The following is a 27,890-nucleotide window of genomic DNA, read 5'->3' on the forward strand; positions in this document are numbered from 1 at the left end:
TAAATTACAGGACAAACCAGCACTGTTTGTTGCTCAATATGTCAGATTTAAAACATCATGTTCACCTCTTTAAAAGAATATTTACTTCCTCAGTATATACTAATTAGGGCTGCCTTGTATAAACCACTGCCACTGTAATATGTTAAAGACCTGACAAGACTCAATTCTACAATCTAAGTTCTCTATGCTTTCTTAACATGTCTACAATTCCAGCACTCAAAATGGAAGCTGCAGACCCTACAAGTTCCACCCACATGATTCTGTTTACATCCTTGCTGGTAGGCAGTGGAGTCCCTGTAATAGGCGTGTCCTTTTAATCCTCATGGCCTGCCTTTCGAGGAAGAGTCTTGCTTATAACTGTATCTAAGGAGAAGAAAAGAGAGAGTTGTGTGGATTATATAGATCCAAAAGGTATGGTGTGTAGCTTTCAGATCCAGTATGTAATCTACAGATTAAATGTGTCTATGATAATGTATGATCTTCACATGAGGCTGCAACTGGTGCAGCATGACCGAGTTTAGAGCTCAGTGTACATTTGTATGTATGTATAACTTTATTTATAAAGCGCCACAAGGGTACGCAGCACTGTACAATCTTACAATATACAGAATTACACACAGGGAGGATAAGTGTTATAATAAATAAATACAATATAGGTTTATCTTTATTTATAAAGTGCTACTTATGTATGCAGCACTGTACAGTAGAATAGATTAATACAACAGGGGGTTATTAAAATAATAATATATAAATACAAAGTATGAAAATAAATACAGGGTACAGTTGCAATAAGTTAAGAATCAAAGAGACAAGAGGATTGAGGCTCCTGCCCTGTAGAGTTTACAATCTAAATGGGAGGGTAACTGACTGACACAAATAAGAGAATATATTGCTGTTTTTTCAGTGTCCATTTCTGTAAAGAGTCTCTAACATCAAAGCAAAGTATGTGTTTCTACCTGTACAGTAGGTGCAATAACCATGTAAACAATACTGAGACAGATGACAGTCCGCAAATAAGGGCAAGGGGGGCACTGCCCACCCACCATTGAATTTAGCCCTCAAACAGGGGAAGCAGAACAAGAAGCAGACTCCAGGAGTGCAGGGGGCTGGGAGCATAGGAGGCCAGGAAAGAATGTCATCTACTATGTGCCCAAGCAGTACTATTTTATTTTTCTTTTTACGGCAGTGTGTTACTCTGCCTGTGAAATGAAAGCAGTGTAGGGAACAGAGCAGGGGGGTGGGACTCCATGCTGCTTCATTTGCTGCACAGTCTCTCTCCCCCCTCCCCCTGGCAACTGTCGAATTAATACAGGAGTGGGTGGTTCTTACAGTGAGTGCAGACCCACGGGACGTGTTAGTATATGTAATGCTTAAAGGCAGTCTGTACAAAATGGCAAGTACTTTCATTTATACCCAGGGAAGCAGCTCTAGCCATGGTGCCTGACATTGTCATGGGAAAGTACACACAGGAGCGATGGCTCTTTTTGCAGTTATGTGCAGGAAAGCAGCACAGAGTAGGTCAGTTTCTCCCTGCACAGAAATGAGAGTGGTACTGTGGTTTAGAAAAAACAATATTCCTTTTCCTAAACCACAGTAACACACTGTTATGCTTTTATTCTTGAGTGTCTTTAAATAGTGTTTATCAGAACTAGGGGTAGGCCCTGACCTAACCTAACTTTACCTAACTCTAGTGCCGTACCCCTTTCCCCCACTGCAGCGGCCCCGGCAACCCCGCCATCCTGTGTGCGCGCATTGTGCGCTCGTTTGTGTATGCGCGCGTGCGCACACTGGGGGGCTGGTTGTGGTGGGCCAAACCGACCAGTTTACCTAGGGCCCAGCACTGGTGTTTATGTATTGTCAGTGCAGCAGCATTATTGGTGAGGACAGCATAATGCTGTAGGGGGCTATTTAAAAAAAAGAAAAACCTTTTATTTCCACCAACAGGAGTGCAGGCTTTATTAGCCTGTACCTCTGGTGAGGGAAGCAAATTTAGGCTGATAAGTTCCCTTTAGCAAATGCATGCTGCTCATTTGTTTTCAGGTTCTGTATCAGCCCAAGGCAACCACAGTCCTTTAGCAGGGAAGATCTGTGCCCCCGAAGATGCCCCAAGTAGCGCCCCATCTTCTTTTCTGCTGGTTCACTGCACATGCTCTGTGCTTCTGTAAGTTACTGAGCTTAGGGACCGACTCAGTATGCTGTATATAGAGAATATAAATGTCACAATACAAGGCTGATTAGTAATTTATTAAAGGAGAAGGAAAGGCTAAGTCACTTGGGGGTGCCAAAATGTTAGGCACCCCCAAGTGACTTAAATCGCTTACCTTCTACCCCGGGCTGGTGCCCCTGTACGGAGAGAACAGCACCAGCCCGGGGTAGCAGCGAACGCTTCCTTGGTCGCTGCGCGCGCATGCGCAGTAGAGTGAAAAGCCGAACTTTAAACAGAGAAGTCTGCGTTTCACTCAACTGCGCATGCACCTGTCCTGGACATTTGCCAGCAGCGCGAATAGGGAAGAAGGAAGCGCTCGCTGCAGGTACCCCGGGCTGGTGCTGTTTTCTCCTAACAGGGGCACCAGCTCGGGGTACAAGGTAAGCGATTTAAGTCACTTGGGGGTGCCTAACATTTTGGCACCCCCAAGTGACTTAGATTTTCTTTGTCCTTTAAATTGCTTACCTTTTACCCCGGGCTGGTGCCCCTGTTAGGAGAAAACAGCACCAGCCCGGGGTACCTGTAGCAAGCGCTTCCTTCTTCCTCTTTCTTCTGCCGGAGAAATCCCTGGGCTGGAGCATGCGCAGTAGAGTGAAAAGCCGACTTTGTTGTTTAATTTCAGCTTTTCATTCTACTGCGCCTGCGCAAGTGCGCGAAACAGGAAGAGGAAGCGCTCGCTACTACCCCGGGCTGGTGCTGTTCTTTCCTAGCAGGGGCACCAGCCCGGGGTGCAAGGTAGGTGATTTAAGTCACTTGGGGGTGCCTAACATTTTGGCACCCCCAAGTGACTTAGCCTTTCCTTCTCCTTTAAGATTCTCATTACATGGCAGTTACAAAACCAGTGCAATTTTGCAAATCAAACTATTAACTCTTCATTGTCCAAGACAGATGTTAATGGTACAGGAATAAATCAATACTCACAGAGACATGCAGATATAGCAGAACCCACTGAGGATAGCAAAGGAGGGAACCACCGGTTTATTCCACCTCTTGGTAGAGTCTGGGCAGGGTAAAGTACCTGTCAGCTTGGCACCACTTTGGAAGGCAGTCTGGATAGTGAAGTCAATCCCCAGGTTGATAACCTTTAACTATTGTGGGTCCTACGGCTGGGCAGAGATCAGGGTTTATTCTAACCTGTATCCTGTCACTAGCCCGTGGCCCTGAGCTAAGGCAACATTGCCTAGTGGAAGAAATACTTCCAGCTGTCTTTTAGTTGGGGCTGAGCTGCCCTAACTATATAGACCTGACTGAACTCACTCCTCCTGGAGGGTGGTATAACAGGGACTGCTATTCTGTCTATGCCTCGTTCACGGGGCCCTGTCCCCGACTTCTCCAGATAGGATGTTGGTATCTGGGGTGATATTGCTGTACTGGGGCCTATTTCTGCCTCCAGGCTCAGTGGAGCTGTTGTTGGATAGCAGACAGGCAGCCAAAGAGGAAGCCACACCTCCTTGCTAAACACTATATGAGGCTGCAAGGGATGTGGACAACCATATGGGCCAATAAAGGATAAGGTATAACTATAAACTATTACAAAGGCTTCTGCCCAGTAACAAGGGAATGTGTGAAGGGGTAGGGATATCACGCCATAGGGCATTTAACCCTATGGGTCCCTACAACTGTTTAAACTTGAATAATATGCATAATTGCATACATAGAAATTGTTTTTTGCCAGATGTAATTTAGTGGGAAAAAATTTATTATCAGATTTTCTTATAGACTTCAAAGTATCACCTGGATAAGTTTTCCTCATTGAACTGAATCAGGAACAATGTCTGTGCCTCATGTCACTTCCCATTTTTTATTTAATTACAGGCATCTTTAAAGCAGAATAACACTTGATGTTTTTGAAATAGTTATCTAGTGATCTACACTGGAAGAAAATAGTTCTTTCTGTTTTCCTGCTATGTGTAGAAATGAGTACTAAAGGGACCAAAACAATTAGATTATACTTAGCTTTTATTGGTGAATAAATGGTTACAAAAAAATTGTGACAGTATATGGGAAATAAAATTTGTACACTTGCATTAGAAAACCCACAAGTCTACTAGTCCCTTAGGGGATACCCACAAAATTAAAAATTAAAAGTGTGTAAGTTAAAGGGGACATGAAAAGCTAAATAATAAAAGTCCTTTTCAAGTTAAACATGAAACTCAAATTCCTTTTTTTTAATAACACATCCATACCCATTATAAAGGCATTTAAAAATCCCAGCTGTCAATCATATATTGCCTGCCCCGCCTCTATGCCTAGGCATAGAGGCGGTACAGACAATACCTTTAGCTTTCCATTCAGCACTTCCTAGATGTTACTGCACTTCTCACTTTTCCCCTCCCTCCCCATCACCTAATTATGTAGCAGTGTCCACAAAATGGCAGCTACCTGCTTGCTGTAATTGAATAGTTCCAAGACTGAAGGAAACAAGATTTATACTATCTATATAGTGTAAATGAAGTTTATTTTGCTCAACTAACATGTTATTTCTTATGGTAACAGGTCTCCTTTAAATTAATCAAAATGTTACTCAATATATGCAATATCTATTTCCTTTATTGCCCTTTTAATTCATACACACACTTCCCTGTATTTAAAAACCAATTGGTTTTAATACTTAAAAGATCACCAATCACAGCTTAAAGGAACAGTAACACCAAAAAATTAAATAGCTTTAAAGTAATTAAAACATAAAGTACTGTTGTCCTGCACTGTGTTTGCTACAGAAAGACTAATAAAGTTTATAAAATTACCCTGCTGTGTAGCCATGGGGACAGCCATGCAAGCTGGAGAAAAGGCACAGGTTACATAGCAGATAAGCTCTGTAGAATATAATGGTGTTTTATCTGTTAGCTGCTAAGTAACCTGTGCCTTTTCTCGTTTGAATGGCTGCACCCATGGCTACACAGCAGTTTTGTTTATATAAAATATAGTCTTTGTGAGGCAAACACACAAGTCATACCAGTGCAGGGCAACAACATATTATATTGTAATTACTTTCATACAATTTCGTTTTTTAGGGATTCTGTCATGATTTTTAAGATATACTTTTTATTTCTAAATTACACTGTTTACATAGCAAATAATTCACTCTACCATCAGCCATCTCAGTGCATTGTGCCTGATTCTGAGCTTTCAGAAGGAGACAGTGCTACACATTAGAACTGATTTCAGATAACCTATAGTTTCTCCTACTCCCATGTAACTGGAGGAGTCCCAAGCCAGACTTACTATTGAGTGCTATTCCGATAGCAGCTCCCTGTAGATATCTTGCTACCTTCCTATTGTCCCCCTCTACTCTCCTTTTACATTTACATTCTACATACAAAGTATAGAGGAATACTACAAAGGGTACCAGCTGAATATTTTGCATATTCCTTGCTTGGGCAGAGTTGCCTCCTCTAAGGCTATGCTATCCTCATATACTCATGTAAAGAAGAATGAAAGTAAGTGCTTTTGGACAGGGCCCTCCCTGCCTCAATTGGTGGTTTCTTGAATGCAATCTGTTTAATGTATACGCCCATTTTTTAAAGGGCTGTGGAGTAAATTGGCTGGTTGGGTGCAGGTCATAAAATGGCAATATTCTGTGCATTAGGGATGGGTGTGGGTTAAGGTTTTGCAGGTTAGGGTCAGGTGTAGGTTGAGTTTTTTGTGACCAGCACATTACTGCTGCATATGCTCAGTGTACTCTGGACTGTTTTTAAGAATCCAAGCTGATGGGTCTTATTTTTCATAGAAGCTAATGCTGCTGATTAGTAATGAATTTTGATATTAAATGTACTTTTTGCTATTATTTAATGTAAATCTAAATTAACTGCTAATAAGCCTTTCATTGTAAATTTTATACTGCACTATAATATTCTTTTATATAAGTTGGTCCTTAAGCTCAGACACATATCTTCACTGCTTAAGGGTTGTGGTTACCTTGTGCTGCTGCAGAAACCCAAGACATATGACAGTCATTTCAGAACGTAACCACAAGTACAGTCATGCAAAGTTGTGTATGTTTGTTAGCATTCATTATAGGTACAATCATGCTGCTTGCATTGTCATAAAGCATGCACCATTGCATCTCTTCTACCTTTTCCTAATTCCAGGGATCTCACAGTGGGTTGTGTCAATAGGTACAGCCGACAGAAACTGATGCAATAGCCAAGTGTTGTTAGCCGCAGCTTACATCTAATTTGCTACCATACAATTGTGTTCATTTTGATGTGGCAGGCATAGTGCTGGAATTATGGGGAACATGCTGCATTATGGGTAAAATTTTGAGTCCAAAATTGCACATTACACTCTATGCATGTGGTTGTAAATGGATCACATAAGCCCTGGAAATTGCCTTGTCCTGCATTTTCTGATGCTTATGCATTTTTTTTTACTAGCAGAGAGTGGGAAACAGAGAGCCAGTGTAAAGGAATATTCTAACAGTTTGTTGGCTGTGCTGGAGGAGATTTACACCAATAAACTCTTCAGTGTCCAGCCTAATGTGTAAGATTGTATGCACTGCTTTGTTAACTTGAGTGAGTCTCTGTACCTTCCACATCGACCCACAGGGAGGAGTTAAATATACAGCTATTGCATTAGCCTTATTATGAACACATACAACCCAGGACTACTTCTGTGGGTTTCTGGATTTTGATGCCTCTTTTTACAGTAGATTTAGGTAAGCTTTCTGCTTTATGACTGAAACAATTAGTAATGACATACCCTGTCACATAACAGTAATGATGCTGATCAAGTATTTTATTAGGCAAAGCCATTTGTGCAAAAATTAGTGTTTCTGGCCTTTTGGTAACCTAGTTTTAGTCTTATAATTAATACTAATAATTATAATAGTATTTTCCTCTTCAAACAGTAAAATACTATTTTAAAACACATTGCCTATTACCAGCTTCCTTGATCCTAGAACAGGCTTAGAAGAAGTTTCTTATAATGTGCTGCTTTTTTAGGGTGTACCAGGCCATTGGGAGAGTTATCAGAACCCCTGTTGTTGGTTGCAGACCCAGTCTCTCTGCATTGCTGCACATGTCTCCTCTTGTGGGAAAAAATGCCAGTGCTGCCTAAAACTGACAATTTTGGCAGTATTAGTATTTTTCGTCTGGCAGATAAAGTGTGACATTAGCCTGAGTTGTTTGCCTTATTTCTGACCATTTATACAGCTAAAACCTCAGGTTAAACTTTTTCTCTCTATTTTTGCTGTACTTTATAAAGCTCGCCTTTCACTCCTAATTGCAAGTTAGATGCCTGTATCACACTGTGCACCTTTGGTGAGTTAATCAAGGTTGGCCTTATTGCCCTTGGCTAGTGATGAGCAAATCTGTTCACCGAAAATGTAGCAAAATGGCAAAAATTTGCAAAAAACATTGAATTCAATAGGACAAAACATTGCTCATCACTACCCTTGGTACCTCTGGCTACCTTAGCCATGTAATTTATGGTAAAGGTTTTTTTACCCCTCTGCCTTCCAATGCTCGTACCTGCAGTCTCATTGGGCCCAAATGTCCCAATAAATGGGCAGTTTAAACCTCCCTCATCCTCCTTCCTCTGCTGGATAATTGATTATCCCTATGATTTGGTAGTTGTAACAAAGATCCAGAGCAGATTCTTTAGTTCTGTTGAGTCCTTTCCTAGCCAAGATTCTAATATCCTGGTTAAAATAAAGTCAGGTAAAAAATAGGTTGTGCAAAATAAAAATGCTTTCAATTTAATTGTAATCTATACAGGCTGGACTGAATGGATGTCTAACATAATAGCCAAAACACAACTTCCTGCTTTGCATCTGTCTAACTCATTAGTCAGTCTGCGACTAGAATGGGGGGGGGGGGTCGCATGGGACATAACTGTTCGGTTAGCTAGACCTGTGTGCTCAGGATTAAAGCCAAGCAACTGAACAATTATGTCTCATGTTGCGGCCTCCCTTCAAGTCACTAACTAGTCAAAAGTTGTGTTCTAGCATTAACATTAAACATTCCCACTGGCCTTTATAGATTACGTTTTTGGCTAACAAACAATGTTCAAATGATTTATTTGGCACTGCCTATATATTTATCCACTAAAGAGTTCCTTTAATCACTGGCCTGAACCTTTCACCGTATTTCATTCTATATGTCCTGACCTTTGGCTTGTTCAGGATGAACAGTAGCTTTATTCTTGGTTCTAATCATGTTCGTAACCCATATGCAGATGGTAAATGGCACATAGCCTTTGAAAAACACTAATAATCCTTCTGTATGGTGGACTCTAACTACTGGTAATCTACAACACAAAGACGTTGCAGGATCTAAACATGGAGTATGTTACATTTACATTTGCCCTGTTTAGCTCAAGAAAAAAAACCCAGAAATGGTTTGTTAGTAAAACAACAGGCAATAACCTTAGATTTGGTAGTGGTATCTGATGCGTATAACGATTAGGGAATAGGGATTCACTGAACTCATGTTAATCAAGGGGTATTCTGCCCCCTTAAAGGCAAAGTTTCAAAAGATGGCTGGCTCTTTTAATGTTTTCAAGCAAAACCATTGCCCATTAGATGCCTCTACCAAATCTGAGGGGGTTAGCAAGAAAAACAATAGAAGGCATTGGATTTCACACTGAGAAGGGCGCTGCCTGTGTTCATTGAAATGAGGGCAAAATAACAGAAAAATCTATGGATCAACTTTGCATCAAGTGTTAAATTTAGTACCTTTGTAATTTCTCACTTAAACAGCATCCAACCCTTTACTGAAACTAATGTATCTGCCAGTACAATTGCTTAGGTTAATGGCACCCAATGCGCAGCCTTCCACTCCCTAAATGTGCATGTGCTGACAGGCATGGAAACAGCCTATCAGCTCACATGTTCAGGATGCAGAATGCAGTGGATTGTCAGACATTAGCCTTAGGGGAGAGAATTCTAGAGCTTCTCAGCCCCCCCCCCCCCCCGAACAAAAAAATATTTGCACATCCTAATATAAAAACCTTCTGCTTCTTTCTTCTAATCTAAATGGATGCTCATATTTTATACACAATTTAGGATCGCCTAGTGAATAATGCATAAGAGGGTTTATTGTATGTCCACTGTATATTTTTGTTCCATTCTATCCCTTGAAGTAATGGATTTAACATTGTTTTCCAACATATATTAGCCACACATTTTTTCCTGAAGCTCCTGCTTGCTCCATACATGGTAATTCAGAGCTGTCCTTCTCTAAAATCTTCGTTAGGTATGCACTGAATTCGGGATTTGGGCAAGATTCTGCCTTTTTCAACAGGATTCGGATTCCAAGCTCCTGGCGGAACCGAATCCTTAAAATCAAGTGACATTTTGTCACATTAACACGGAAGTTGAAATTTTTTTTGCTGTGCTGACAGTTATGTTTGGCACTTCCTTATCATTATTTGCATATGAAAATTCTAATTCCTTTCAGTATTCAGGCAAATTTGGGGTTCGGCCTAAAATAGTGGATTCGGAAGCACCAATAAACACATTAAAAGTTAAACCAGTTACATAGTTCTGTACACTATTCCTATACAAATGCAGGGGAAATAGTATGTGCCACAACTTGCCTGCAATTTACCAAAATTGATGCCCTGTTTAGCTTAAGAAACCAAGATTTTTTTGTAATTAAAACACAAAAAAGTACAGCATAAGTCTCATGTTGAGCAAATGGGCATACTGCCCCTTTAACTATTCAAGATAAACTGCAAACAAGGTTATATCATTATCCATAAACTTATTGTCAATTATTCCTTTTTAAGACAGATGCAATATTCTGATTCTATCATGAAATTGTTTTTCTCTACAGAATGGTTATCAACTTTTGTCCTCAATGTGGGCAGAAAGCAGAAGAATCATTTAAATTTTGCCCAGCCTGTGGTTTCAAACTACCAAAGGAAGAAGTTGTCTCACATCATCAAACTTCCCCTGACAATGTTGCCCCAAAAGTGACAGGTATCTTTTATATGTATCATGAATTTTCTGATGTCCTCAATTCTGTTAACATAAACAAGGCCAGAACTAGGGGTAGGCAGAAGAGGCATGTGCCTACGGCACAGCAGTGGGGGCAGCCTCTTACCTCTTCTGTCTGCCTACCGCTGTTTGGGGCCTTTGTTCCCCAAATGCCCGCTCCACAACTAACCTTGTTCCCACTCTGCCATCACCAGGAGAGGGTGTGAGATGGCTGGCTGGGTTGCCTGGGGAGCTTGGCTAGCTTGGCCCTGCACTGAACATAAAAGCTGCATTGTAAAATGTAAAAAAACATAAACTATTTAAAAAAAAAAAAAATTATAGTATTTTATCTTATAGTTCCCGCAGCTGACTTCAACACAAAGAAATATTTTCTTTTGGTTAGATTTAAGGTCAGAGGATCTCCAAGTAGGCCCTAGCCAAAGACAATTACCAGTGTTGTGCCTAAACATATTCATTTAGACCTTCAATGGTTAAACTGGAGAAACAAATTAATAAACATTCTGCCAGTGCTAGAAAACCTTACAGGATTCTGTTCTCCAAGGTCTTGAATTAGCCATGTGATGCCCTGCTCTAAACCCTGGCTAATAACAGACTGATAAGTGCCATGTGGGGGAGTGGAAGGCCATGTAGGTTTTCCACCTTTTCTGGAATAAAAAATACTGGCATCATTTTTACTGGTCAGGCCGGTAAAATACCAGCCAGCTGGCAACCCTAAGGCCATGTAGGAGTGACTTAGAGTTCACATCATAGGTGATGTGGAGGTCACAGTTATCTGATGCCTCTGAAATATGTGATAAATAGTCAGCTCTTCTGCCTATGCTTTGGATTTACTTTGGAGGACCAATTTCGGTTAGGAATTTATTCTGTTTTTTTCCCCTTACCTCCAGGGCCAAGAAAATTTTATATTGGGTACAGTGCGTTTTTTCCTTTTATTTTAAAAACTGTTTGTAATTATTTTACTGTATGTCCTTTTTGTAATATCTTTTTCTATCTATGCAGGGTTATGCCCTTTATAATATTACATGTAATAAGTTTTGTTTTTGATGCTGTAAAAGAACCCTAGCCTAAAAGTGTGTAACTGTGTGCCTGAACCCTTTGCATTCTGTTTGTTTAATAAACACTTAAAGGAGAATGCAAGTCAAAATTTAAAAAGCATACTGCCCAATAATCCTCTATTTTTTAGTAAAAACGCCACACTTTTGGCTCACCTAATCAAATATTTACTCAGTCACACTTACTTCACATTTTCTAGAACAGGCAGCCATCTCTAAAAAGGTATTCTCCCTTCCTTTCCCTCCTTGCTTCATACTGCACATGTGTTTCATTCCCTCCCCCCCGTCCCCTCTGCCAGATCCGCTTCTGATTGGCTGGTGGGCATGTGTAGCACAGAACAGGAGACAGGATCAAGTTACACACATGCTCAGAGAATAGGAAGGCTGCCGCTGGCAGCCTACAGGAAGGACAGAGAGATTTCAGTGATGTCACTGGAGTCTTCACACTGCTGTAGGCTGCCAGCACCATATCTCAGAGAAGCAAGCAGGGATCTGGGAATTTAGATATGCAGTAAGTACTTAAAAAGAATGCCTTTATACTTACTTTTAAATTATATTAACCTTCAATTGTCCTTTAACGGCTGGTATTAAGAGTGTGTGTTTTATTCACATAAAACCACATGAGAGTGCTGGCAGTGAGTAGTGTGGCTTTTGGTTGGTTGTTGGGGTGTTGTTATGCTAGTCTAACCTGTGTGCAAATTGAGTTAAAGGAGGACTATACCCCCAGGAGCTAAAAGCCCCCTTAACTATCATTGCCTTGACCACCCTCACCTCTCCCTTATCGCATAGTTTGTAAGTTTAACAACTGTCCCTATTGCTAACCCCTAGCTAAAACAGCAGAGTAGCACAGCAGTGTACCCAGCCCACATCTTCTTTGCAACTGAAGACACTTCTGGTCTCACCGATGACACGGACCCTGCTTGCGCATGCACAGTTTAAGCAGATTTCCTGCTACCACCAACTGTGCAAGCAGGGTTCGTATCGGCGGAGAGACCTGAAGTGTCTTCAGTTGCTAAGAAGATGTCGGTCAGGTACACTGCTGTGCTACTCTGCTGTTTTAGCTAGGGGTTAGTGATAGGGACAGTTGTTGTTATACTTTTATGAATCTTACTAACAAGTGCCCTGGCCAGGGTGGGGAGTTTACGGTTAGTAATGTCATATATGTAGCCTTTACAAGAGCTATACCTTAACACAGGAACATAGGAACAATGCAGATGCCAAATAGCTTCAGATGGAATATGTGCCATGTAATCTTGTACACTAGATGATTAATTGCCACTATAAATCTCCTCTACTGCGGCCTACTAATCTCCTGCAAATACTTTCCCACCTGCAATAATGTAAATCGGCAGTGGGAAAACACTGCAAAACTGAAAGCATTGCTTCAGTTTACCATGCAAGCATGAAGTTGCTTCACGAGGAAACCATCCTCTCCCTTCCCACAGCTACAGTACGTTGCAGGCTTAGAGATAAGGAGGGTAAATTTGTTAATGTGCTTCTACTCCTCCTGGAATTTCTCTGAAGCACCATGATGTTGGAAAATAAAAGTACAAAAACATAGGCATTTGTTAATTAAAACTATAGTTAAAAAAACATTTTAAAGAAGTATATGAAGCATGAGCCCTGTTCATTTAACTTGTGTAAACTGCTCCCTTTTAGAGTGGCTGGCCATGGGAAAGCTTTACCTGCCATTGAAGTAGTGTTATACATTCATTTGGAGGCAAATGTAGTTACATCTTATTTTCATTTTTCCTTTAAGAGACCACTTTAAAACAGTCACCAGCAACTCGAAAGACTTCTACAAGAAAACGTGCATTTGAAGAATCTGCTGTGAGTGGGGCTGGCACCCCAGAGAAGCTGAAAATAAAGCCAGTTACTTCTCCACTTAGTGGACATGGACAGAAAAGTAAAATTTGTATTTAATAGCACTATTTCCAAAATTTAATACTGTTATGTAAGTGCCTTTTTTGCTAGTGTAAACTGCCTTTTTGCTAGTCGTATGCAACCTGTGGTTCCCACTATTCATCTGTTGCTAAATACTGTTACGTAGTAACAGTAAGTACTACACATAACCTTACATTCATAGGAGAAGGGTGACTTTTTTGTTTGGGGAGGCTAAAGATGGACCATACACATAGACTGACCTAAAACTGTGAGTGGATTCGCTGCTGGCATAAAAAATGGACCTCCCTCTACCTCTTGCAGTTCCCACTGACTTCCAGTGATACTGTGCAAAAATGCATATTGAAGTGCTTTTTTTACCCTAAAATGCTTAGGATGTAAAAGTATTTATACATGCACTTCTGTGGGGGGGTTCTCCATCCATTAGTGTGTGATCAGTTAGCTTAAATGTGTTTTACAGTCAAATGCAGTCTATATTTACAAAACCAGCACATTATATGCAGTGGGTACTAGCACCCCAGACACATTATATGCAGTAAAAGGCAGTGGGTACTGATACCAGATATTCAGACATGCCCTCGCACCACTGGCATAACTATAGAGGAAGCAGACCTGGGGGACAGGGGGGCCGAGACCGCAGGGTCTGCTTCCTCTATAGTTAAAAAAAATCCCCCCTCCCCAGCTGCACACGGCAGAAGGGGAGGGAGGAAACAGGCAGAAGGGGGCAGGCAGGATGCGGTCATAAGGGCTCTACTGTAACAAACTAAAAATGAACAAAACAATGACAAAAGTAAGAAAAAAAAGTAAGTGCAAAAAACAACAACGAAATATAAATAAAGTTTTTTATGGGCAAAGAGTTAATTTAGGATTGGAGCAAAGGTGATAGGTATATTATAGATGCCAGGTGAAAAAAAACTATTTCAAAAAAATTCAGCTAGCGATTTAGCCTTTACAACATATACAGTATAGTACCTGTAGGAGTAGGATAAAATCTGCAGCAAAAATTGGCGAGGTTCATATGTAAAGTTTACAGCCTGCAGATCCTTCTTATCACTCTTAAAGGAACAGTAACACCAAAAAATGAAAGTGTATAAAAGTAACTAAAATCTAATGTGCTGCTGCCCTGCACTGGTAAAAGTTGTGTGTTAACTTCAGAAAGTCTACTATAATTTATATAAATAAGCTGCTACGTAGCCATGGAGGCAGCCATTCAAAGGAGAAAAGGCACAGGCACATAGCAGAAAACAGATAAAACACTATTGTATTCTACAGAACTTATCTGTTATCTGCTATGTAACCTGTGCCTTTTCTCCTTTTTTCCAGCTTGAATGGCTGCCCCCGTGGCTACACAGCAGCTTATTATATAAATAATAGTAGTGTTACTGTAGCAAACACACCAGTTTTACCAGTGCAGGGCAACAGTGCATTATATATTTATTACTTTAAAGCTCTTTCATTTTTTAGTGTTACTGTTCCTTTAATTTCTGCAGTACTTTCAGTTTGTTATATCTCCCCAGCCCGGCCTACATCTGTGCCTTGATTGGTCAGTTTTACTGTCTGTCAAGAGAGCTGTGCTCTGATTGCCACAAGAAGAAAGATCCTGTCAGAGCACAGCTGATTACAACAGAACAGTCGCTTGCAGGAATGCAAGATTTCCCAATGTTAAAGGTTCCAGAGCAGTTCAGAAATAGCGTGAGGTTTTTTTTTCTTCTTTATTAAGATGCCAAGCAGTATTGGGGAGGCTTAGCCTCCCCTATCCTTATTGAAAATCCATTTCAGGGATTCCCAACCTTTTTTCCTGTGAGTTACACTCAAATGTAAAAAGAGTTTGAGAGCAACACAAGCATAAATAAGTTCCTTGGGTTCCAAATAAGGGCCATTATTGGTTATTTATAATTATAATATACAAAGGCTATATTTACTTTAGGCTCTGGCTGCCCCTTCAAGAATATTGTACATTCATTTAAAGGCAATAATATTTTTATGTATTGTTTGTTTTTTAGAACATGCACACACATCTCGAAACCAATCAGTGAAAGTGGACAGTACCCCAGAAAAACAGGAAATAAATGAACTGAATTCTTCACTGTCTAGTTTAGATGTATCTAAAAGTAAGATAAAATAATATTGTTTAATATGTGTTATGTAGAAAAAGATCTATGAACAACTATAGATTTGTTTCTGTAAAACAATTTTCTAAAAAACACATCAAAGTTATATCTTATTTCAGAGTGTATCCTCATTCAGGATGTTAACTGCTCTTCTATTTTGTATGGAAAAGGATAGTCCATGAAATATATGGGAGTTGCAGCCAAGACAACAGTCGGATATTCATCCAGACTAGGTCTATCACTTAAAATTGCCAATCTGAAAGGCTTTGCACAGGTTGGGTGAAATTACGTGGTGAAGTAAACCAGGTTTAAACAGGAGTTCTTAAAGGGGTTGTTCACCTTTAATGTTCAAATCTTATCAAACCACTAACAATGCTTTTAGTGTGTTCAAAAATCAACTTTCCATAAAAAAAAGTAAAAAGGACACTGTCTCTGTGATCAATTTTCTGAGTGGATGGAAGTGGCCTATTTTGAACCCGACACTGAGAACTTCCTATATGCTTACATCATCACGTCCAGGCTTTGCCCTTACTTTTTTTCCTGTTGAACCAATTCATTGGTTGCTTGTGCACTCAAACCAGTTGCATACATTGAATAGTCATTGGTTAAGACTCAGCATATCACAGATCTAACATACTGTTTTGCAGCTGATTTGCAGCACTTTGTCACAGGCACAGGAAGCAGTGTCAGAGTGAGAGGAGACACAGCCAATAGGAGTTGGTCTGCTGCCAGTACTATGTGTAACATTATATAAGGAAGTAAATAAGTTACTGTGTCTGTACAGAAGTGAAGGATCAGCAGAGGGATGATTCTGAGATGACAAAGATTGGCAAAGATTGTTCTATTAATGTGAACTGTTAGATTTGTGAATGTTATACAAAGGTGAACAACCCCTATAAGTGCATGGGGTGGTAATGTTAGTCCTACGTAAATTCACATCTATTTTAATATACACGTCACGTTACTGGCACAACTGGGTATGTATTAAATAAATACAACCCTGTTATATGTTTATGTATCTCTTCTATTTTTGTTACCTTTTAGGTCAGCATCTAACCTCTGTTTGGTATTGTTTTGTGTCCTATATTATGATTGGAGGATGTGGGAGGAAGAATGTATTATGAGTAAACGTTGCAAATTTAGAGAATAGCATTCCAAATATCAAAGGGTTTAGCTTTCAGAGCTTCCTATTCCCCAACTTTCCTTTAGTGTTTAGATTATATATATATATATACACCACCTATGGCTGGAGTAACAGCTGCGGGTTTTTTCAGGATTTCACACCTGGATCCTGAAGTTGTTGTGCCTTGTTCATGGCAGAACTATTCAAGATCTGTTAGGCTCGATGCATGTTGTTGACAGCAATGGTTTACCGCATATTTTCAGTTGTATTGAGGCCTGGGCAAACTCCAAACAGACTCTGAAATGTTTTTTTTGTGATGACTTTCTTCTTGCCACTCATTTTGAGTTCTTCCACAGAGGGGGACTCTTCAACTAAATATGTGACTTCTAAAGGCAGTTGGTCTCATCAGAGCTATGGTTGTCACAGCTCTGGATGTGCTTGTAAATCATTTTGCAATTAAGACTGTTCAGTTTCTTATTTGTAATAATTATGAAACAATTTTGAAGAAAATGTTTTTAATTCCAGGTTGTAACACTGCAAAAGGGGGAAAACACAAGGGGATGAATACTTATGCAAGGCACTGTAAACCTATGCCTGGTTGTTAAGGGAATTTGTTCCCTAGCAACCAGATAACTACTTAAATTCCAAACTGGAGAGTTGCTCAGTAAAAAGCAAAATAATTACAAAACCACAAATAATAAAAGATGAAGACCAATTGCATTTTGTTTCAGAAAATTGCTCTCTACATCATACTAAAAGGTAACACAAAGGTGAACATCCCCTTTAAGTTTAAGACTTGTGTTTTTTCACACTGATGAAAAAATAATATAACTTCATGCCGAAGTAAGAATGTCTGCAGAGTGATTTAAATTAATAAAAAGAAAAACACAAAACAATTGATTGCATAAGTGTATATCACCTATTACTTGATACACTGAAATCATTACTGGTGCAGGCAATTCCTTTACAAAGTCACATAATTTGTTAAATGTGGAATCAGTATAGTGGTAAACCTATGCTATAAAGACAAATGAACATTCCAGACAACCTTGTGAAGAGGTGACTGAAAAGCACAAGTCAGGGGGTGTGTGTGTATATATATATATATATATATATATATATATAAATTCCAGAAAGAAGGTACCGCTCGCTCAGGTCTTAGAAATCCATTGTAGAAATTTTATTAAGGAAACATGACGACTGACGTTTCGGCTGTAACACCAGCCTTTGTCAAAGTTACATACAGAACTGTGAATAAACCTTATATACAGTGTTTGGCGGGAAACCAACCGACAGTAACGTATATGTGAAGGACACTCCCCACATCGAAACGTGATGACATCAAACCACCCTGTGTAAATAAACCCACCCATCACTACACCCAAATAAGTGGAAATTCCAAATAAAACACAAATAAATAATACAATAAAATTGAATAAGCCATATGCTACAGCACAACACAAGGGAACATGGGCTAATTTCGTGAATAAAATAAGATATGCGAATAAACAAACTGATCAGACAGACAAAGGACAAACAGAAAAGGAAAAGGGTACTAAGGTAAATCTCCGAGAATATCTAAATTTCTAAACATAATTTAGAGTTGCCGTGATAGCTAATTTTCAATCACAGGGTTACTGGTTAAGCTAGCACAAAATAAAATCAAATCCAGTAACCCTGTGATTGAAAATTAGCTATCACGGCAACTCTAAATTATGTTTAGAAATTTAGATATTCTCGGAGATTTACCTTAGTACCCTTTTCCTTTTCTGTTTGTCCTTTGTCTGTCTGATCAGTTTGTTTATTCGCATATCTTATTTTATTCACGAAATTAGCCCATGTTCCCTTGTGTTGTGCTGTAGCATATGGCTTATTCAATTTTATTGTATTATTTATTTGTGTTTTATTTGGAATTTCCACTTATTTGGGTGTAGTGATGGGTGGGTTTATTTACACAGGGTGGTTTGATGTCATCACGTTTCGATGTGGGGAGTGTCCTTCACATATACGTTACTGTCGGTTGGTTTCCCGCCAAACACTGTATATAAGGTTTATTCACAGTTCTGTATGTAACTTTGACAAAGGCTGGTGTTACAGCCGAAACGTCAGTCGTCATGTTTCCTTAATAAAATTTCTACAATGGATTTCTAAGACCTGAGCGAGCGGTACCTTCTTTCTGGAATTCGTATACCTTATTTTGGGACTGCACCCAGGCATACTAATTGACTTTTTACGTGAGTGCCGGTTTCAATGAAGTATATATATATATATATACAAACCTTTTTTAAACCACTAAATATTACCATTAATCATTAAATCATCAAAGAAGTGGAAAGACTACAATCAGTAAAGATCTGCCAAAATCAGGCCCTCCACCAGAGGCTAGTGAAGGTGCAAGAAGACTACTGAGGGAGTCCACTAAGAGACTTATGACAAGTCTGAAGAAGTGACAAAAGATTGTAGAGACTATGCATACACTAGCTGTTGCAAGGTTGCTTCACCTGCCAGAGCTTTATGCGCTATTAATGTGCTAAATCTCACAAAAAGTGTGAGTGTGTTTTAGTGTAAAAAGTATGTGTGTATTTGTATGTGCCACACGGGTTCAGACAGTATGGCAAACAAAAGGTACAAGAGGACTTAAGGTGTAGCAGGAGGCTGTCATGTAGGTCAAAAGGATGGATGTGTGGTGTTTGTGTGCTCTAGATGTAAGGAAAAAAAGCATATGTTGTTCCTGATTCTGCTTATTGCTTAGGATCAGGGAAACTGAGCATATTAGATTTAACTTTGCAGCTGGAGCCCTGCAAATTGTATAATCTGTGATCTGTGACAGGCTTCTGTTTCTTTATCCACATATTGTAGATTTTATAATATGTTTCACTTCAAGGGTTGATGCTATACCCCATTAAAATCCATGCTGTTTACATATTATTTACAATTTCTCCTTTAGGAAGCATGTTGGAACATACACCAACTCGAAGAAAATCTGCAAGAAACCTTTCTGTTGCAGAGTCTGCTCTGAGTGTGGGAAGTACCCCAGAAAATAAGGGAAAACAAGATTTGGCTTCTTCACCAGCTAGTTTACATGGTTCAAAAAGTAAGGAACTAAAAGGCTTTGGTTACCCATAAGTGAATAATCGGTGTGAAGTCTGGTGGATGGTGCATGTGGCTTCCGCACCATTTGTATAAGTTCCTTTGTGAGTCAGGATTGAGGATAAATGTAACTTTTAAAGGAGAAGGAAAGGTAAGGTGCCTCCAGGGATTTTAATCGCTTCCTTTTACCCCAGAGAGAAAAGCGCACCAGCCCAGGGTAGCTGCAGCAAGTGTTTCCTCTTCCTTCTGTCTTCTGAATCCCCAGGCCGGTGCATGCGCAGTAGAGTGAAAAAGCCAATTTTTTTTTTTTTAAAGTTCGGCTTTTTACTCTGCTGAGCATACACATGCACGTGTGAAGGCAGAAGAAGGAAGAGGAGACACTAGTTTGCAGGTACCCCGGCTGGTGTGGTTTTCTTCACAGGAGCAACAGCCCAGGGTAAAAGGTAAGTGACTAAAGTCACTGGGGGGTGCCTAATATTTTGGCACCTCCCAGTGGCTTTGCCTTTCCATCTCCTTTAATATGTAGGAAACACTGCTTTTGTTTGGAGTTGGGCTTTTCACATCTGTCTTTTGTTTAAAATGGGCATTATTCCAGCTTTCCCTGTTAAGGTTATGGTGGTCCCTTTCTGGGCCTATGCTTAGAATGTTATGTTAATTTTTCTGTTTGCAGTTAGTTGCCATATATAAATTTGAATGGGCAATTTACATGAAGACATATTGTACCTGGGTAGGTGGCTAGGTAGCTGGCCATACACAGGCTGATAAAAGCTGCTGGCAGTTTGAGTATTGGGCCCTTAGATGGGCCGACCTGACTGATATCTTGCTGAAAATTTGTAGATGTCAATCAGCAGGTTTAGATCCAGTTGGGAACAAGGAGCACATCAGCACATTGATATATTCCTCGTCCCAATGGCCTGTATCCATCAATGTAATCCGGCCCAAACGATCAGATTGATCAATCCAATATTGCCCACCTCAAAGTGGGCATGTTGGAGAAAGATCTACTTGTTTGGATCTTTTGTTGTATGGTCAGCTTAAGATATCAGTTCTGACTGCATGTTAGATTTTACATATATCTAACGTATTATCTCCCTGAAGTTAAATCTATAGAGGAATTGCTTGGGTGGTGATGTGGCTGGTTTGTGCTTACTAAGGTAGCCATGTACTTATTAAGTAATTGTCCTTTCTATAGCTGGATATAGTTTAGAATCACCCACTCACCTAGGTTCCAGTTAAACTGGCCTATATTAGTGCTTTCTGCTGAATTATTAAAATGTCAAATTATATTTTATTCTCTAATTTTCTAGTATGGAGTACTCTAGTATTGATGCTTGGTTCTTGTGATTTGTTCCTGATTATGACAAAACGAAAACCAGAGAAACTCTAAACACACCAGATGAAGAAGTCTGTTAAAGGCCGGTCTTTATTAATCCATTTAAAAACAAGCGCCTAACGCGTTTCGTGCGCATGCGCACTTAATCATAGGCAAAAACACATTATCATAGGGAGGTTTAAATAGTGAAAGGCATTGATTGACATATTGTGAAAAAGCAAAAACACACCCACCCTCCAAAATAAAAATGGAAAATAAGCCGAATAAGCATAAATGCCCAAAACAGACAGGCCTTTCTCTGCTCTTGGAGGACAGTTTTTGCAATATTTAGGTTGCACAGCGCATCGGTGTCTCACTTTTTTCTAATCTCTATGACATGTAGTCTATTCTGTTGAATATGGAGTTGTGTGTCCCTTGCTTGCTGCATTGTTCTAAGCAGGCCTTAGTAGTGTTTTCTTGCTTATAGAAAGTGCTTTTTTGAAAGTGCATTTCCATCTTCTGTTATTCTGTCTTTTTTATCTTAAAATACTAGGGATGCACCGAATCCTGGATTCGTTTTGGGTTTCGGCCCGAATCCAGCCTTTATCAAAGTATTCGGTTTCGGCCAAATCCTTGCTCTGCTCCAAACCAAATCCTAATCTGAATTAGTATAAATTTGCATGTGCTAGTCAGCATTTGAAAGGGTTAAATGTTAGTGGGTAAAATAATGTTGCTACGCATGTGTCGATTTTTAACCCTTTGCAATCCTAATTAGCATATGCTAATTAGCATAAACTAATGAGGATTCGGTTCAGTATTTAGCCGAATCCGTCAGAGTGGGTTCGGGGGTTCAGCAGTTTCCCAGTCCCTCCCAGGGCCACGCCTGCACGACTTTGAACCTTGTCTAAAGCACCAGTATGCATCAGGATACCAGGGGTGCCAAAGCTGTCTAGGGTGCCATTAAGAACTGAATTTCTGCTTTTCAAAATGGAAATTTGCCAATCAAAGCAAAAGATTTAATTGTGCTCTCTTCACTAGACCTGCTTCAATGCAAAAGTGCAGGGTGGGTAAGTGGGGTGACATTGGGGCTACTGTCTAAGGTGGTAGCATTTCAGTTCTGTTATTGGTTTTTTTTTTTATAGGTAAAAACAGCCCCAAAGTTCGGGGAGTTAAATCAGTCAAAATCGAACTGCTCCCAGAAAATGAAATACTAACTGACACCCAAAGTGTAAAATGGAGGCTTGCTGAGTTCTTGTCGGCATGGAATACAGGAATGCTCTATAAAGGTACAAGCGTTTCTTAGATCATGTTATAAAAAATTTTAGTTGTATTTTTTTTAGTTGTAATATTGGTGTGTAGGCAGCCATCTCAGTTGTAATGTGTAGCGCTGGCTCTTTCTGAAAGTTCAGACTCAGGCACAATGCACTGCTTTCAGATAACCTATTGTTTATTCTACTCCCTTGTAACGAGTCGCAAGCCAGACTTAGATTTCTTACTATTGAGTGCTATTGTCATATCTGTTGGGAACTGCTATTTTGCTACCTTTCCATTGTTCTGCTGATCGTCTGCAGGGGGTTGGGGGAAACGGAGGGGGGAATATCACTCCAACTTGCAGCTCAGCAGTAAAGTGTGACTGAGGTTTATCAGAGCACAGTCACATGGCTGTAGCACCTTGGGAAATGAAGAATATGGCTAGCCCCATGTGAAATTTCAAAACTAAATATAGAAAAATCTGTTTGTGTTTTTGAAAAACCGATTTCAATGCAGGATTCTCCATGGAAAAGCTCTATTAACTGTTAAAAAGTTTTCCCATGACAGTATTCCTTTAAAGGAGAAGGAAAGGCTAAGTCACTTGGGGGTGCCAAAATGTTAGGCACCCCCAAGTGACTTAGATCGCTCACCTCATACCTCGGGCTGGTGCCCCTGTACGGAGAGAACAGCACCAGCCCGGGGTAGCAGCGATTGCTTCCTCCTTCCTGTAGCGCGCGCATGCGCAGTAGAGTGAAAAGCCGAACTTAAAAAACAAAGTCGGCTTTTTACTCTACTGCGCATGCGCCGGCCGACGGATTTCGCCCGGAGAAGAGAGAGGAAGGAGGAAGCGCTCGCTACAGGTACCCTGGGCTGGTGCTTTTTTCTCCTAACAGGGGCACCAGCCCAGGGTACAAGGTAAGCGATCTAAGTCATTTGGGGGTGCTTAACATTTTGGCACTCCCAAGTGACTTAGCCTTTCCTTCTCCTTTAAGGGCTCAGTTACAACTGCATTTGCAGTTGTAGTTGCAAAAAACATTTGCAGTTGTTGTGTGTATTGACACTTATTATTACTACTGTCCAAAAAGGCTCTTTGGTTTTCCATATAGTTGCTTTTGGCACCAGTGCATCTGTTCCACTTCTGTTCCGAATCACATGCATGTGCAAGACACTGGGTCCAGGTCTGGATTTATAGGAAGGCCACAAAGTCCAGAGGCCTAGGGGTGGCAGAAATCTTGTGATGCCATGCTGCCATAGCTGCACTGGGGACTGGGCAGAAGATTCTGACAGGTATTTAAATTTTCCTGCCCACCCAGTGAAGAAGATTGCATAGGAGCAATTGGCGGCAGCGTGGGATGGGTGATGTGCAACAGCGGTTGAAGGGTGGTGAAAGCAGCCGGGGGAAAGTGCGGGCTGAGGGGCAGGTGGGGTGCGAGCAGCCAGGGGAGCCTAGGAGAGCACAATTTTTAAATCCAGTCTTTGCAGGGCAACTGTGGAACCTCCACTACCTTCAGGAACGGACATCATTTCGATGCAGAGCACTGAAAATGACAGCAATAATCTTTGCAATTGCATCTGATTCATGGCAAATTGCTTGTGTAATTGCACATGTTTTGAGGCATCAAGGGCAGTTGCTGTGTCGCAAATCCTCCTCAAGGCTGCAGTAATGTTGGATATCTGGGAAAAATGAGGCAAATTGGGTCAGAAATTGCAATTTGCACACTGTGCTTGCAATGGTAAATATTGACACTCCCTCCCTTCCTAGTAAATAAGGGTTTCCTTGTCCTTTAATTAGCAGTTTATTATAGGTGTAGTTCAAAATTAAGTTAAATATTTTCAGAACCAAAAGTACATAAAGTATTCTCTAAATTGCATTGAATACTGTGGAGAGCATTGGTTACAGCTGGAGAGGGTAAAAGAATCACCTGAAAGAGTTTGGGTGAAAAAACAGTTAAAAAAAATCTTTAAGGAAAGTAGATGTATTAAATATTCTTATTTTTCTTTCTTTGCTTTCCTTAGCATATAAAACATCTAGCGCTGCAGAAGAACAGCATTATATCGCTAAACTGGTGAGTGAGGTGTTTAACATTTACACATTATATTGACCAAATATTGATTCTGAAACAGTGTTTTTTGTGGACGTTCTAGCTTCTTCAATATTTATCTAATATTTCCTTTTCCAGAGAACACGCAATACAGCAACATCCAATCCCAGTGGAGAAACTATAGAGGAAGCAGACCCTGTGGTTGTGGGGGGGGCAGGGGGCCCTGGAGCATGGGGTCTGCTTCTTCTATAGCAATTTAGTCCTGGAAAATTTGCATCATGCACTTGAGTGAGTGGGTGGGGAGGGGGGTGGCAGGTAGTTAGCTGTGTGTGCTGGGATTTTTTTCATGTTTTTTTCATGGTTTTCGTTAACTTCCACAAATAAGTCGGAGTGAGGAAACACTCGCTGCAGTTACCCCGGGCTGGTGTGGTTTTCTCCTAACAGGAGCACCAGCCCGGGGTAAAGGGTAAGCGATTAAAGTCACTGGGGGGTGCCTAACATTTTGGCACCCCCAAGTGACTTAGCCTTTCCTTCTCCTTTAAGCTCTTTCATTATCTGTGATTTATTATTATTTCATTATCTATGTTGTAGGATGCAAAAGATGGAAGAATTTTTACTGAACAGAACTTTTTCCAACGTGCAGCAAAAAAAAATATTGGTCAGTATTGATGTCAACCCTAAACACGTTGGATTATTCCCTATTTCTTATACAGTAAGCCAATTTCTGGAACACTGCATCTTGCCTGGTTTTGGAAAACCTTTCCCTATAGAGTTTCTTAGCTTTTCTTAGCTATGGTACCAATACAGAGGGCCTAGGCTAACTTTGTAGTTCTAGGGCTGAAAAAAGAGGTAGTGGTACAATACTTAGATTTGTTTAAGTGTGAAATTAGAGCTCACCACAGAACAACTCACTTTCTATTTATTCTTACGGGATTTTTAGAACCATGTTTATCAATAATTAAAAGATAGAGTTCACCATTTTATAAATATGGTAAAAACCCATAGGAATTAATAGAAAGTGGGTAACAGAGAGAAAAGAAAAAAAATATGCAGATACAAAAGAGAGAAAACAATGAGTAATATTGTATATTTTACACAAAATTCAAGTCAGTGCTCTCCAACATCTGAGGTACTGAGAGCTGAATTTTTTCTGGCCTACATGGAGGAGGGCCAATAATGGAAGCCAATTTTGAACACTACCTTTTTTTAAACTGCACCCACTTCAAACTACACCCATGTTATTGCAAGAGCTTTTAAGACCATACCCAAGTTAATGGTGGTAGCGCAGCAAATACTCAAATGGTTGGTGCTCACTATAGGGATATCACCCTTCATTCATATGTGAAAGAAGTTTATTAAATCCTTAAATCCATATGCCTCCCCTGTGGATAGCACAGCAACCCCCAGCACATAATTACACACCTTAGGGGCCATATAATGACTATTTCCAAATGCTAACAAACTCCCTGAATAAACCCCTGCCAGGTTCACCTCCCACAGGCAGCATAGGGCAGACAGAATATGGCACACACAGGCAGCGTAGGGCAGGCAGAGTATGGCACACACAGGCAGGGTAGGGCAGGCAGGGTAGGGCACACACAGGCAGCGTAGGGCAGGCAGAGTATGGCACACACAGACAGCATAGGGCAGGCATAGTATGGCACACACAGGCACAGTATGGCACACACAGGCAGGGTAGGGCAAGCAGAGTATGGCACACACAGGCAGCGTAGGGCAGGCAGAGTATGGTACACACAGGCAGGGTAGGGCAGGCAGAGTATGACACACACAGACAGGGTAGGGCAGGCAGAGTATGGCACACACAGACAGGTTAGGGCTGGCATTGATTGGCACACACAGGCAGCATAGGGCAGGCAGAATATGGCACTCACAGGGCAAGGTAGGGCAGACATAGTATGGCACACAGAGGCAGCATAGGACAGACAAAGTATGGCACAAAGGAAGCATAGGGCAGGCAGAGTTTGGCACATACAAGCAGGGTAGGGTAGGGCAGGCATAGTATGGCACACACAGGAAGCATAGGGCAGGCAGAGTATGGCACACACAGGCAGGATAGGGCATGCAGTACATACAGTGACACAATGCTGTGTCTAAGGTGTGAACAATGTGGGCGCTTACATTCTGAGCCTGAGTTGTGAACAATACAGGAGATTAGAGATGTACCGTATTTTTAAAGGAGGAAAATCTAGAAAAAAAAAATTCTGAACCAAATACTGTAGTAAAATATTTTATATCAACTGTATAAAGTTAATTGTCTCTGGGCTCGCACATAATGAGGCTTCCCCCAGGGCCCCCCCCAAGCATCCTTCAGCTTCCCCCAGGGCCCCCCCAAGTATCCTTCAGCTTCCCCCAGGGTCCCCCCAAGTATCCTTCAGCTTCCCCCAGGGCCCCCCCAAGTATCCTTCAGCTTCCCCCAGGGCCCCCCCCCAAGTATCCTTCAGCGTCCCCCAGGGCCTCCAAGCATCCTCCAGCTCCCCCACGGCACCCCCAGCATTCTTCAGCTTCCCCCAGGGCCCCCAAGCACCTTCCATTTCCCCCCTAACCTCCCCCCAGCGGCCTCCAGATCCCTTGATGTCTTCCTCTCTGTGCCGCGGCTCCCAGCTGCTTCTGTGCTTTTATAAGGTTGTGCCCTTTGCGTGTGACGTCAGTACGCACGGGCGCAACCTTATAAAAGCGAGGATGTAGCAGAGAGCCGCGGCGCATAGAGGAAGGCGCAGTTCGCCGTATAAGACGCACAAACTTTTCCCTCCAAGTTTTGGGGAAGAAAAAGTGCGTCTTATATGGCGAAAAATACAGTAAACCATACAATAATTGTTAATCTCAGTACTGATACCATTTAAAGCTTACACAAAGGTAAGCAGTCACAGCAGTCAGACAGGTGGGGGGCCAGACGGTGGGACTGCAAGCCGCATGTTGGACAGCACTGACCTAAGGGAAAGGGATACAGTGAGGCTTGGATTACAAATTGAATATAAAAATTGTAAAGCAGCCTATGTTAAGGGGACTTGTCACTAAGTAATTAAAATATGTATAATAAAAGTCCTTTATTATATTAACATAAAAACCCAGTTATGATTTTTTTTTAATTAACTCAGGAGAAAGGCAGCATATTTACAATTAACTAGGGATAAGTGAATCTGGTCCGTTTTGGTTCACTGAAAAATTAATGAAACTCCTAAAAAATGAGCAAAACTTTTTTATGCATGTGACTTTTTAACACGTAAAACTTTTTTTATGCATACAACTTTTTTTTCTTAATCCAAAAACACTAAGGGGCAGATTTATTAGGCTGTGTAAAAAACAGTGACACAATTTGCCACACATCGCCAGACTTTGCCATGTAAAAAAACGGCATAAAATTGGGGTAATTTTTTACTTCTGCCGGAACTTACGTTAAATAATGTTGTAAAATCTGGTGTTCCGACAGCTAACCTCTCCATTTATTTTACACAGCTTTTGGCACCGTTTTTTTCATTTAATTTTACACATAACAATAAATGTATGCAACTTTTTTCATCACTACAATTAATTACTACATTCCTTCTTACTAAATGTATGCATTGTTTCTTTTTTTCTCAAGTTGATAAGTGGAAGAAGTCCCATTCTTGCCCATTAATTGGAATCCCAGACTGTGTTGGCTTTGGAGTACATGAAAGCTACAGGTATTACTATTTAATAATTGACAGTTAAGTGCAAGCATATTCTAAAGCGCTGTTCAGTAGAAGAAGGGCAGATGCATTACAACATACAGGTTACATACTCATACAGACTGCTTGTTAGAGCTTACAACCTGAGAGGAGAAGAAGGTGAGATATAGAAGGTGTGGGTTTGAGCAACA

The 27,890-nt window shown here is 40.6% G+C and overlaps 1 protein-coding gene across 2 annotated transcripts in view; it reads left to right on the top strand.

Annotated features, from left to right (window-relative positions):
• Positions 1–269: 269 nt before the first annotated feature.
• vrk3 (VRK serine/threonine kinase 3) overlaps positions 270–27,890 on the top strand; it is a 39,599-nt gene continuing 11,978 nt past the window's right edge. The window contains 9 exon segments of one of the 2 annotated variants that reach the window (NM_001044457.1): positions 375–411; positions 9,985–10,130; positions 12,960–13,106; positions 15,106–15,213; positions 19,284–19,430; positions 21,881–22,024; positions 24,006–24,055; positions 24,623–24,689; positions 27,633–27,714. In NM_001044457.1, coding sequence (NP_001037922.1) covers positions 9,986–10,130; positions 12,960–13,106; positions 15,106–15,213; positions 19,284–19,430; positions 21,881–22,024; positions 24,006–24,055; positions 24,623–24,689; positions 27,633–27,714 — 890 coding nt within the window. In that variant the 5' untranslated portion in view covers positions 375–411; position 9,985. 2 annotated transcript variants of the gene reach the window in all.

The sequence above is a fragment of the Xenopus tropicalis genome, chromosome 4 (genome assembly GCF_000004195.4).
Source record: "Xenopus tropicalis strain Nigerian chromosome 4, UCB_Xtro_10.0, whole genome shotgun sequence".
Taxonomy (NCBI): Eukaryota; Metazoa; Chordata; class Amphibia; order Anura; family Pipidae; genus Xenopus; species Xenopus tropicalis.